The 12,195-nt window shown below is 30.1% G+C and overlaps 1 protein-coding gene across 1 annotated transcript in view; it reads right to left on the reverse strand.

The window, feature by feature from the left end:
* LOC114339427 (tyrosine-protein kinase transmembrane receptor Ror-like) overlaps positions 1-12,195 on the reverse strand; it is a 294,108-nt gene that overhangs the window by 35,617 nt on the left and 246,296 nt on the right. The window contains exon 6 of the mRNA XM_050647610.1: positions 5,505-5,666. Within this exon, the coding sequence (XP_050503567.1) occupies positions 5,505-5,666 (162 nt within the window). The remainder of the gene's footprint in view (positions 1-5,504; positions 5,667-12,195) is intronic.

Raw genomic sequence — 12,195 nt, forward strand, 5'->3', positions numbered from 1 at the left:
TACTGGAAGCCAGGACGAGGTTTGATCGCAGCCAAGGATAGCAGGAACGGGTTTTGTGTGAGGACATTTTCAGTTCACCAGGAAAAGGTCAGTCTCATTTGTTTGGACATGAATGTATGGGTTTTTCGTATTAAATTCCACATAAAAAATTGAATAACATAATCAATTATATCAGAAAAGCTTCATCAAACTTGAATAGAGTTGTTCCTAATAACTCCTAATAGTTAAATGTTAATAAAAACTTTCAATTGAAAACCAAAAGGAAATAAGATTCCCATTTGTAAATGTTATGTTTAAGAATAATAAGAAATAGCAAATATTAAGCATTGATTGCCTTTTAAATAAAATAAAAAATATTTTGATTATAATTGTAACCCATATGTGTATTTTTTTTTACTTTTTTCTTTTCTATCCCGATTAGGAACCATTAAGAAATATTTAGAAGCCACGAAAGTAAGTAATTAATTTATAATTCGCCCTGAGATTGAAAACATATTGATATGTGATCTGGTTAATTAATTAGATTAGTATTAATACATTGATTAAATTAAGTGACATATAAGAATATTATCTCATATCAAAAATCAAGATCACATCAATATATATATATATATATATATATATATATATATATATATATATATATATATATATATATATATATATATATATATATATATATATATATATATATATATATATATATATATATATATATATATATATATATATATATATATAAAAACATGAGATGTAGATCCTTGAAACACACTCAGTGATCAAAAGATCCAAGGTTAATGGTTTGACGACCACTCGTACGAAATCGAACAGATGAAATAGAGAATGTGGAAAAATCCCCTTACGAACAATTCACACATCCACCACTTTGGGTTGGGAAAAAATTTTTTGAATAGAATCAAAGATCCAAACACCAGTTCTTAGAAATGTGTTTCGCCCTCTTCAACCTCTCTGGGCTTATCAATAAAGATGAGAGGTTGAATATCTTTAGACACATTCCAATCAAAAAAACAACATTCGAGACCTAGACATAGAAGGTGCGTAAATCTACGGCAAGTCCGACAATGACAGTCTCAAATTTTAATTCCCTAATTACTTAAAGTAAGTAAAATATATGTTTAAAAACATGAGATGTAGATCCTAGAAGAGGGCGAAACACATTTCTAAGAACTGGTGTTTGGATCTTTGATTCTATTCAAAAAAAATTTTTCCCAACCCAAAGTGGTGGATGTGTGAATTGTTCGTAAGGGGATTTTTCCACATTCTATATATATATATATATATATATATATATATATATATATATATATATATATATATATATATATATATATATATATATATATATATAAGCCCAGAGAGGTTGAAGAGGGCGAAACACATTTCTAAGAACTGGTGTTTGGATCTTTGATTCTATTCGAAAAATTTTTCCCAACCCGAAATGGTGGATGTGTGAATTGTTCGTAAGGGGATTTTTCCACATTCTCTATTTCATCTGTTTGATTTATATATATATATATATATATATATATATATATATATATATATATATATGATATATTCATTCCATGTATCATACATAATATGATACAATATATCGATGTATATTTTTTTTTGCCATCCCTGTTGGGACGTGATTTGTGAATTCCCCGCATGCTAAAGTCCTTACATGTTCGCTAAATTACTTTCGACTCGGCTAAATTGGTTTAGACCACAGTATAAAGAGGGACAGTAGAACCACTCTCCGAAAAATTGGAAGTAAAATCTTTAGTCGCGCATGGCGACCGCGCAATGTTCCCAGTCGCTTTTGATCCACTCTCACATTGCTAGTCGCATAAGGGAAAAACCCCATCCACCACTGGTGAATTACCAATTTCGTACTGCCGGTATTACTTCTTGAGATCAAAGTGCCGATATGGAAGAGGTTTTACTGTCTATCTTTATACTGTGGTTTGGACTAATATCAGGATAAATTAGTTTGGCCTGAAGTGTGTATTTATATCAGGATAAACTAGTTTGGCCTAGGACAAACTAGTTTGGCCTACGCGCGATAGGACAAACTAGTTTGGCCTAGGCCATACTAGTTTATCCTAACGCGCTTAGGACAAACTAGTTTGGCATAGGCCAAACTAGTTTATCCTGAAATCGAGTTTGGCCGGTAACATATACACTAATCACAAAAACTATCGCAAAATTTTTGAAACAGAAAAAAGTTAAAAAATAATTTTTAATTTTTAGTAGAATGTTATAATACTTGTCAAATCAATCATCTCCTTTAGGTGCCTACAAATCCATAACATTTCAAGTGGGAGCGTGTTTTGCCGAAAAAAAAAACAGTAAACAAAATGTTGTTAAAGGAGAATATTTGTTTTGGACATTTGTGTTCGACAATTTGATCTGTGCACTATGTCTGCTCGAGTTTTCAATGAGGAGGCGCGTTCTTGCAAAAAAATGAGTAATATGTCAGAACAAGCAGGCCAAATTGTAGGTTCAATTGGAAATTAACGATTGCAGCAATATATTGGTGATGTTATGGAAATCCACCAATCCAGCGTTTTAAGAGCTTTAAGAAGGTATTTTCAGGACGTTCCAGGTACACGAATCCCGCAGACAGGGCGGCCGAGAGGGATGAGAGGGACCCGGTAACAAGTAAAGGGTGGGCCCTCCGTAAAAGTGAAGAGCGAAAAAATTGTTAAATTTTAATAAAAAATAAAATTGTCAATAATAAATAATAAGAATAATTTCAAATACAAATTTTATTATGTTTTGATTACTTATACTTATAATAGCGAAAAATTTTTATAATACAGGTGCTTTTCGAGTTTTCTGATTTGCAAAGACGTCTATAATTTTCGAAAAATCGCATGATTTTACCAAACCATCGATGCACAAAATTGCTATGCCAGTTAACCAATCCTACGTCATTGTAGATCTCATAGCATTTTTAATGAGAGAAAGACAGCTAAAGAATCTTTCCTCTTCAGCGGGTTAAATTGTTTAATTGTTTAATTTCACAACGAAATATTTCGTGGGACTCAAAATTATCAGTTGGGTCACTACTAGGCCTAAGCAGATCATCAAAAAATCTGGCAAGCTTCTTGCGCCGTTTTGAAATAAAACAATAAAATATATTTAAAATAGAGGTAAAGCTCATATAAAATATAGCCGAGTGTTAATTAAACGCATTATGCACATAAAGTGAAGAGCAAAAAAAGGGGAAAATTTACGTCTTTGGTCTGATCGACACCGGGCCCCTTTCATCGCCGGGCCCGGGTAAAATGTACCGGCTGTACCCCACTCTCGGCGGGCATGCCCGCAGATGAACTTTATTTACATCTGAAGACTTTGTGTACACATCGTGTTACAACTAGAGCTAGACAACTGCGAAATGATCTTTCCACAGCCCGTAATATTCGAATCATTAATTCGGATAGAAACAAATTAAGGGAATTTTTAATTAGAGCCAGAATGCTGCTACTGTTCCACTGTTAACGAGGGCACACCGCATGGAACGTTTAAGTTTTGCACCAGAACATGTCGATTGCGATATTAAGGACTGGGCTAATATAATTTTTACTGATGAGTCACGATTTTCACTTTTTGGATCCGACCGTGCAAAGTGTCTGTCGGATCCACAAAGTACAAATTTTGACTCATCAGTAAAAAAAAATATTATTCCAGTCGTTAATATCCCAATCGGCATGTTCTGGTGCAAAACTCAAACGTGCTATATGTGCATACATGCACTTGTTAACAGTGGAGCAGTAGCAGGTATTCTTGCTCTGATTCCAAATTCCCTTAATCTGTTTCTAATCGAATTGTCACTTTGCGAATCGAACATTACGGGCCATGGGCTGTGGAAAGATCATTTCGCAGTTGTCTGGATGTAACATGATGTGTAATCAAAGTCTGCTGATGTAAATAATGTCTTCTTGTTTATCCTCCACTTTTTCTAAGTATACCTTCTTAAAGTACTTGAAACGGATTGGTAGATTTCCATAATATCAACAAGATATTGCTGCGATCGTCCATCTCCAATTAAAGCTACAATTTGAGCTGCTTGTTCTGACGTTATATTACTCATTTTTTGTAAGAACTCACCTCCTCATTGAAAACTGAAGCAGACATAGTAGAGCACAGATCAACTTCTCGAACACAAATGTCCAAAATAAATATTTTTCTTTAAGAGTAAACAGTAAACAAATATAACTTCGGGAGATAGTATCATAAACTTTGGCAACAGTGGTAATCTTTGACATTATCTAAGGTTTTATATTTTGACAATATCATAGTCGCGCTAAATGGAAGTAATAGAAAACGATTTTATTATTAATAAATAGATATTTATAAAAATAAACCAAAATGGGTGAACATTTTATGTTAAGATAGGTATTTAGAAAGGTATTTGCATGAAATATCTAATGATAAAACAATAATAAATTATCATTTTTTGTTGTGAAGCGAAACAAATTTCGATTTTCGCATAATTTTGGCACGGTTTTTAATGGACTTTTTCTTGGAAGGTTTCACTTTATTTTTCGTTTGATTTACTTTTTCCATTTTGTTAAACTATTGATAATATTTTTAGAATAAAAAATCCTCCTAAAACTTTATATACTCGCATTAGGATATATGTTTACGTAAAATATACTTACCTACCTACATATAACTAAAACTCACAATTAACAACAATCTATTCTTTCAAAGAGGCCAACAGCTTATACAACAACAATAAATATATAATAAATTAACTATCAATAAACACTACTTTCCTATGAAACAACAAAAACGAATTCTTAAATTAACACACTACTGCACTCAACAGATATCGATAAAAATAACAGAACATATTAGAGAAAATCTGACGCAGGTTTGTCAAAATGACAGTGATAATTTCTCTATGTTGCCTAATTAGTTATTTAGTTATAATATATTCGATTTCTTGTTAGAAATAAAAAAAATTAGTAGTTCCAAGAATACACAAAATCTAGGCATGGGATAAAAAAGTTTATTTGACGAAAGTTTATTTTTTTTTCTTCTTAATGGCGGTACAGGCTCCTTTTTTCAGTATTGTATTTAGTTATAGAGTAATTTCCACGTACTAGCATATTTATAAAATTGGGCTCTATACCGCCATTCTTTATTATATTACGAATATGTGTGCCAAATATCTCGATAAAATATTCAAAATTAGAGCCGCAATCTTGGAACGCGTTTGTTGCTACCTGTTGATCGCTACTGCAGCCTCTTAACAACGTTTTGTTTACTGTTTTTTTTTGCAGAAACACGTTTCAATTTTTTTGGGTTTGTTAACACATAAAAACGACAATAGACGAGCATTATAACATTCCGTTTAAAAAAATAAAAATTATTTTTAAACTTTCTTCCGGTTTCAAAAATTATGCGATACTTTTTGTGAATAGTACATTTAATATTTATTAAGATAATTGACTAATATTTACTTATAACAATAAAAAATACGTTACCTTTCGGAACCACTCCAAGTAAAGAAAGAATATTGGGATGTCTAAATGCGCTCATTATTTCAACCTCCCTTAAAAAGTCCTCTTCGGCTTCTTTGTTGGCAGTATCTTTGAGAACTTTTATAGCCACAATTTTAATTTGATCATCTTCACAAAGTAGTTCTCCTAAAAAATTACAATACAAAAAATGATTAATGTCAATAACAAAAAAGTATGAAAATATAAGAAAAACGAGAAAAGGACGTGTGTAAAGTAATTTTACTTGAGGGGTGACAGTCACCCCTTGTCGGGGATGAAAAAACGTGCATTTAAAATAAGTCAAGAAATGGATAAATTGACTCATTTTAACCAACCTTCATTGTATAGTTTTTTTTTACTAAGTCAACACTTTGTCGAGTTATTTGCGATAGAAAATGTTTCAACAAAAAAAAAGTTTCAACGTTTTCAGGCAGTTTTTCGCTAATAAGTAAAAAAGTATTTTATCGAAAAAATTATTCTTAGAAAAAAAATGTAAAAAACAAAAAAATTGTGTATTCGTAAAGGCTATATATTCTTCTTATTCGTCAAATTCTAAATGGAATATTTCAACGTGAAATAACCCAAAAATGAAGCACTTTTATGGGAAAGTCCATAAAAACTTTTTTAAGTGTATAAAAAAACTTAATTTTTATTTTTCATAAAAGTTTCTAGCATCAAAACTAAGCGAGTTACGCTCAAAATAAAGTTGGCCCTTTTTTTGGTAAGAAAATTATGAAAATCTCCCCCTATTTAGCACTTCAAAAGTTGTTTTGAAAAAAGGGCATTTTTACAAAATTTTAGAAACATTTTTTTTTATATCAAACCAAATGTTTTCAAACTAAACACTTCGAACCGGTCAAACTTTTAGATCGTGTAAACAATACATATACAGTGAGAACGTTTGAGTTCGAATAAATTCATTTTCTCGAGAATGGACGACTCTGGAGGTAAATCCCGAAACAGGTCGATTTTTATTTTTAAATTGTAATTTTTTGGCATTTATATCATACTAGTGACGTCATCCATCTGGACGTGATGATGTAATCGAATTATTTTTTAAATGAGAATAGGTGTCGTGTGATTACTCATTCGAAAGGTAATTAAATTCTCTATTGACTAATATAAATATTATAATTATTTATACACGGTGTCCAAAAAAAATTTAAATTAAATTAATTAAGACAAAAAGATGAATGTATGTAATTTATTTATTACAAAATACATTTTCCTTCTGTCAGAAAACAGGAAAAAATATTAAATTGAAAAATAAACATTGCCTTTTTCGCTTAAATTAAATGTTCAAATTGCTAAGAGGCATCTGGGTGGCAGCTTTAATATTGAATTTAAGCGAAAAACAATATCTATTTATCAAGTATACATTTTTTCTTGTTTTCGGAAAACAGTAAAATGTATTTTGCATTTAATAAATAACATAAATTCTTTTTTTTTGTCCCAATTAATTTAATTCAAAAACATTTTTTTGGCCACCCTGTATAAATAATTATGTTATTGTTTATATTGCTGAATAGAATTACCTTTCAAAGGAGCTATCACACAACCTCCACTATCATTTAAAAAAATCATCGTTTACGTCATCACGCCCAGATGGATGACGTCACTAGTATGATGCATATGCCAAAGAATCGTAATTTAAAAATAAAAATTGATCTGTTTCGGGATTTCTCTCCAAAATCGCTCACTCTCGAGAAAATGAATTTATTCCAACTAAATCGTCCTCACTGTATAAAGTAAATTAATTGTAAAGCGGTAACTATTAATTTCTCCCTATTTAGCACCTTAAATAGGGGGAGAATGTCATGATTTTTTTTTTACCAAAAAAGGGCTAACTTTATTTGAGCGTATGTCGCTTAGTTTTGATGCTAGAAACTAAAAAAAATAAAGCTTTTTTTAAATACTTTAAAAACGTTTTAATGGGTTTCCCCAAAAATTGTTATTTTTTTGGTTATTTCATGTTGAAATATTTTATTTGGAATTTGACGAATAAGAACGTATTTTTCGTGAGCTAAAACTTAGCTTTTACTGGGTCTATAGACTTCATACACCATTTTTTTAGGTTTTTTATAGGCTATATTTTTGCTAAGAATATTTTTTCGATAAAATACTTGAGTTGTTTGCGAAAAACCGCCTTAAAACGTGTTTTTTTTTGTTGAAAAATAATCATTTTCACTTGCAAAAAACTCGAAAAATATTGATACTGCAGTTACTGAAGGTCTTTACCTCCGATTTCATTGAACCTCCATGGATTTTCATGAAAATTGGTGAGTAGTTAGAGGATACCTCAGGGAACAAAGGTGGCATGGTACTAACTTGCGCTTTTACTCTGGGGGTGGATGCCACCTCTTATGGAGTGGGGGGGGGGAAACTATTTTATTAAAAATAATACCAATAATCGATAGACAAATTCTAAGCAATATTTGGTATACAGGGTGTCCCGAGAAGATTGGTCATAGATTATACCACAGATTTTGGAGTCAAAAATATCGCACACCTAGTTAAATTGTGCCACAACTGCAAAAAATTCGAATTTTGGGTTAAGGCTGTAAAATATTGCCCATATAATGGCCCATCTAATTCAATACAGCCTGAACTAAAATATTGTTTTGGATAAGTATAAAGTAAGTTACTTCGGTATTTCACTGTAGGGTTTTTGGAGGTTTTGAAAATGCAATATGGCCGTAACTGGGAGATGTGGCGATAATATACACTGCCACAATACAACCGATGTAACTCAATATGTTCAATATGGCCACAACTGCAAAAATCAAGAGAGATGTGGCGATAATATACACTGCCACAATATAACCGATGTAATTCAATACAGCCACAACTGCAAAAATCAATTGCTTTTTTCATTATATTGCCGCCGTATCTCCTTTCGGTATCGTTTTATAAATAACTTTCTTCACAATGCAATATCGCCATAACTATCAAAATCATAATAACGTTTTATTTTTAATAAATTGTAATAAGATCCAGCGAATAACTGTATAATATGCTACCTAAATTGTAATTTCGAAGCCAGTCATTCTCAAAATAAATTATTTACAGGGCATAACGCGTTTGCTACAGAACGTTTTGCTCATTTCTCGAGGATATTGTGTTTTGCACTTGTGGCACTATTGAACTAGGTGTGCGATATGTAGATTGAACCTAACTTACCTTAGTACAAATATGCACATAAAAAAGTTAAAGCCCTTTGAAGATACAAAATGAAAATCAATTTTTTTCAATATTTCGAAAACTATTAGAGATTTTTTATTGAAAATAGACGTGTGGCATTCTTATGTCAGGAAAATCTTAACAATAAATTAAAGGGGTTTTTGTTCCCTTAAATAAAAATTTTATGGGGGTTTTGTTCCCTTAAACCCCCTAAACTTTTGTGTGTGTTCGTATTAAATTATTCTTAAAGTACTATTAGTTAAACACAGTGTTTTTAAAACTTATTTGCCTCTTAGTACTTTCTCGAAAAGCCAGTTTTTATCGAGATATTTTGAATATTTGTCAAATCCACCACATATTTGTATATGGTTAAGTACGATTATAGAGACCTGGTAATAATATGAAAAATCTATAATTTACATTTTTATAATATGAAAATATATTAAGAGGCAAAATTTTTAAAAACACTGTATTTAACTAACGGTACTGCAATAAAAGTTTAATTGTAACGTACACAAACATTTGGGGGTTTAAAGGAACGAAACCCCCATACAATTTTTATGTAAACATAATAAAAAAGAAGCCGCATCTTGATAAAAACTGGTTTATCGAAAAAAGACTAAGAGGAAAAAAGTTTGAAAAATATTGTGTCTAACTATTGGTACAACAATAATAATTTAATTGGAACGTACACAAAAGTTTGGGAGGGGTTTAAGGGAACAAAACCCCATAAAATTTTTATGGGGTGCACAAATTTCACTATAATTTTTTGTTAAAATTTTCCTGCTATAAGAATTTTCAAGCCTATTTTCAATAAAAAATCTCTAATAGATTTCGAAATATTAGAAAAAATTGATTTTTATTTTGTAAATTTAAAGGGCTATAACTGTTTTTATGTGCACATTTGTACTAAAGTAAGTTAGGTTCAATCAACATATTTTTGACTTCAGAATCTATGGTATAATTCATGACCAATCTTTTCGGGACACCCTGTATAAAGTTATTAATAAAAATTAATACTTTTTGAGTTATTAAAATCGAAATTTTATTTTTTTGGAAAAAAATGCATGTTTTAAAGCGGTTTTTTTACATCATATAACTCAAAAACTGTAAGCTTTTACAAAAACGTTAATATTACCAAAATTGAAGACAAAAAAAATTGAATACAAAATTTTAATTCAAAGTGAGCTATGGGTAATTGAATGTATCTTTTTTTTGATGGGTACTCAAATCTAAGTATTCAAGCTTAGGTAAATAACGGGAAAACGATACATTGTGTAATATACATCCATAAAATACTTGTCAAAGTACTTCGGAATATCTATCAAATGAGCTCCAGAAGAAGTTAATAGTATCAAAATTAAGCAGTTATGATGAAAATAAAAGAACCCTTTCGAATTTTTTAGGAAAAAGTGAAAAATAAAACATACGCCATTTCCACAAAAATTAAAATTTATAGTAATCCTTACAAAAATTTTTTATATTAGCATAAGTAATGATTTCAACAATTTTAACCGGTTTAGAATGCATATTTTTGAAAAAAAAAGATATGGTTTAAAAAATCAGAATTCTTAAAATTATCGTAATTTTCATTTCCTTTTGATAACTTAAAAAATATTCAATATACGGAAAAAATGATATAGGTATAACTAAATTTTACTTTTTTCTGTATCAAATCTTTTACCTGTTTTACTATTTCTTTAGGGTAAAAAATAACCGAGAAAAAAAGGTTAAGATCTTAAATTTTGCTGCGAGAACCATGTAACCTGGGACATTTAACCTTTTATTTTTTAAAAAAAGTAAGGAGTTTCAAAGATTAAATTTAACGTGGTGTAATAGCCCTTGGAATTAGCTTTCAAATGATTTTTAGGTGAACCTCATGTCATAAAAATTAACGGAGTTATTGAAAACAAAAAAAAAATAACATTTTTTTGAAAATTTTTTAAAAGATAAATTTTTGGAGCATAAGTTTTAATGCGATCAACTTTTTCGGGGGCAATCAACTTATAGTCTTTGAGTTATTTATAAAAAATCGGTTAAAAACATACATTTTTCTTACGAAAAATTAAAATCTTTGATCTTTAATAACTCAAAAAGTTTTGATTTATTTTAATAACTTTATATAGTATTATGTCCCTGTAAGTTGTATCCATTACAACTTTTTTATTATTAATTTTACGAAAAAAAGTTATTCTTTATGAAAAGTTCTGCATGGTCCAAAACCCAAGATTCAACCATCACATATCAAATTTTATGAATGTTATACGAGGTATGTCAAAAACTTTGAATTTCACTCAAGAGTAAAATAGCTTTATTTTTCACAATATTGAAAATTGCTATTATGAAAAGTTGTTTGGAATTAAAAACTATATTCTAATGTGCAATTACATACATCGTTGTAATTAAATTTTTTTTTTTTTTTTTTTAATTATGGATAACATTATTTTCAGTTATTTCAATTCTGATAACTCTTTTGTTATTAATTTTACGAAAAAAGTTATTCTTAATTAGTAAGTTCTCGATGGTCTAAAACAGCAGTTCTCAACCTTTTTTACTCAGCGACGCACTAACGTACTCCTTACAGATTCGCGACACCCTTATATTATGTACAAATTTTTGCTGGTGGTAGGTAAGTACAGATGAATATATTAAGCATATTATTTTTTATTTCGTAAGAACATAACAAGAACAATATGCATGATTGGTATATTATAATAAGTAAAAAAATAAAAATAAAAATATCGTATTCGTAAATCCCGCGACACACCTGATAGGTTCTTCCGGCACACCAGTGTGTCGCGACACGGTGGTTGAGAACCGCTGGTCTAAAACCTAAAATACAACCATGTTATATCAAATTTTATCAATTTTATACGAGGTATGTCAAAAAAGATAAATTTAGATCAAAAGTCAAGTACCTTATAGTTCAGAATATTTCAATTAGAAGGATGTAATTACATACTGAAACATAGTTTTTAATTCTAAATACCGTTTCATAATAACAATTTTCGATATTGTGATAAACGATAAACGTATTTTACTCTTGAGCGAAATTCATATTTTTTGACATACCTTTCAATTTTCAGCCACGAATAAATAAAAAAGTATTGACTTTTCAAAAAATAATTATAGAACAGTTTTTGCTTACAATTAGGTTCTCTAGCCTTTGCCTTGGCTATTTTAACCAAAAAATTTTTTATCCCAGAGAAGGGGTGGGAATCACCCCAAGATAAAATCGCACATCGGCATAGGGTAGACTTTGTTTCTTGAGCTATTCCCTACTTACTGTGAAAATATTAAGTAAATCAATGTAGTAGGATGGAATTCGGAGCCAAATACCCTCATTGACTGCCCTATATCACGATATCACATAATCAAGTAGGTACAAAATCTTTATGTTTTGCAAAAAAACTTTTGTTTTCTTGCTCTGGGGTGAGAAAAAGTGGCACCCATATGAAAAGAGCTTTCTCATACCTAAATATTCGCGTATAATAAT

Source organism: Diabrotica virgifera, chromosome 3 (assembly GCF_917563875.1).
Source record: "Diabrotica virgifera virgifera chromosome 3, PGI_DIABVI_V3a".
Lineage (NCBI taxonomy): Eukaryota > Metazoa > Arthropoda > Insecta > Coleoptera > Chrysomelidae > Diabrotica > Diabrotica virgifera.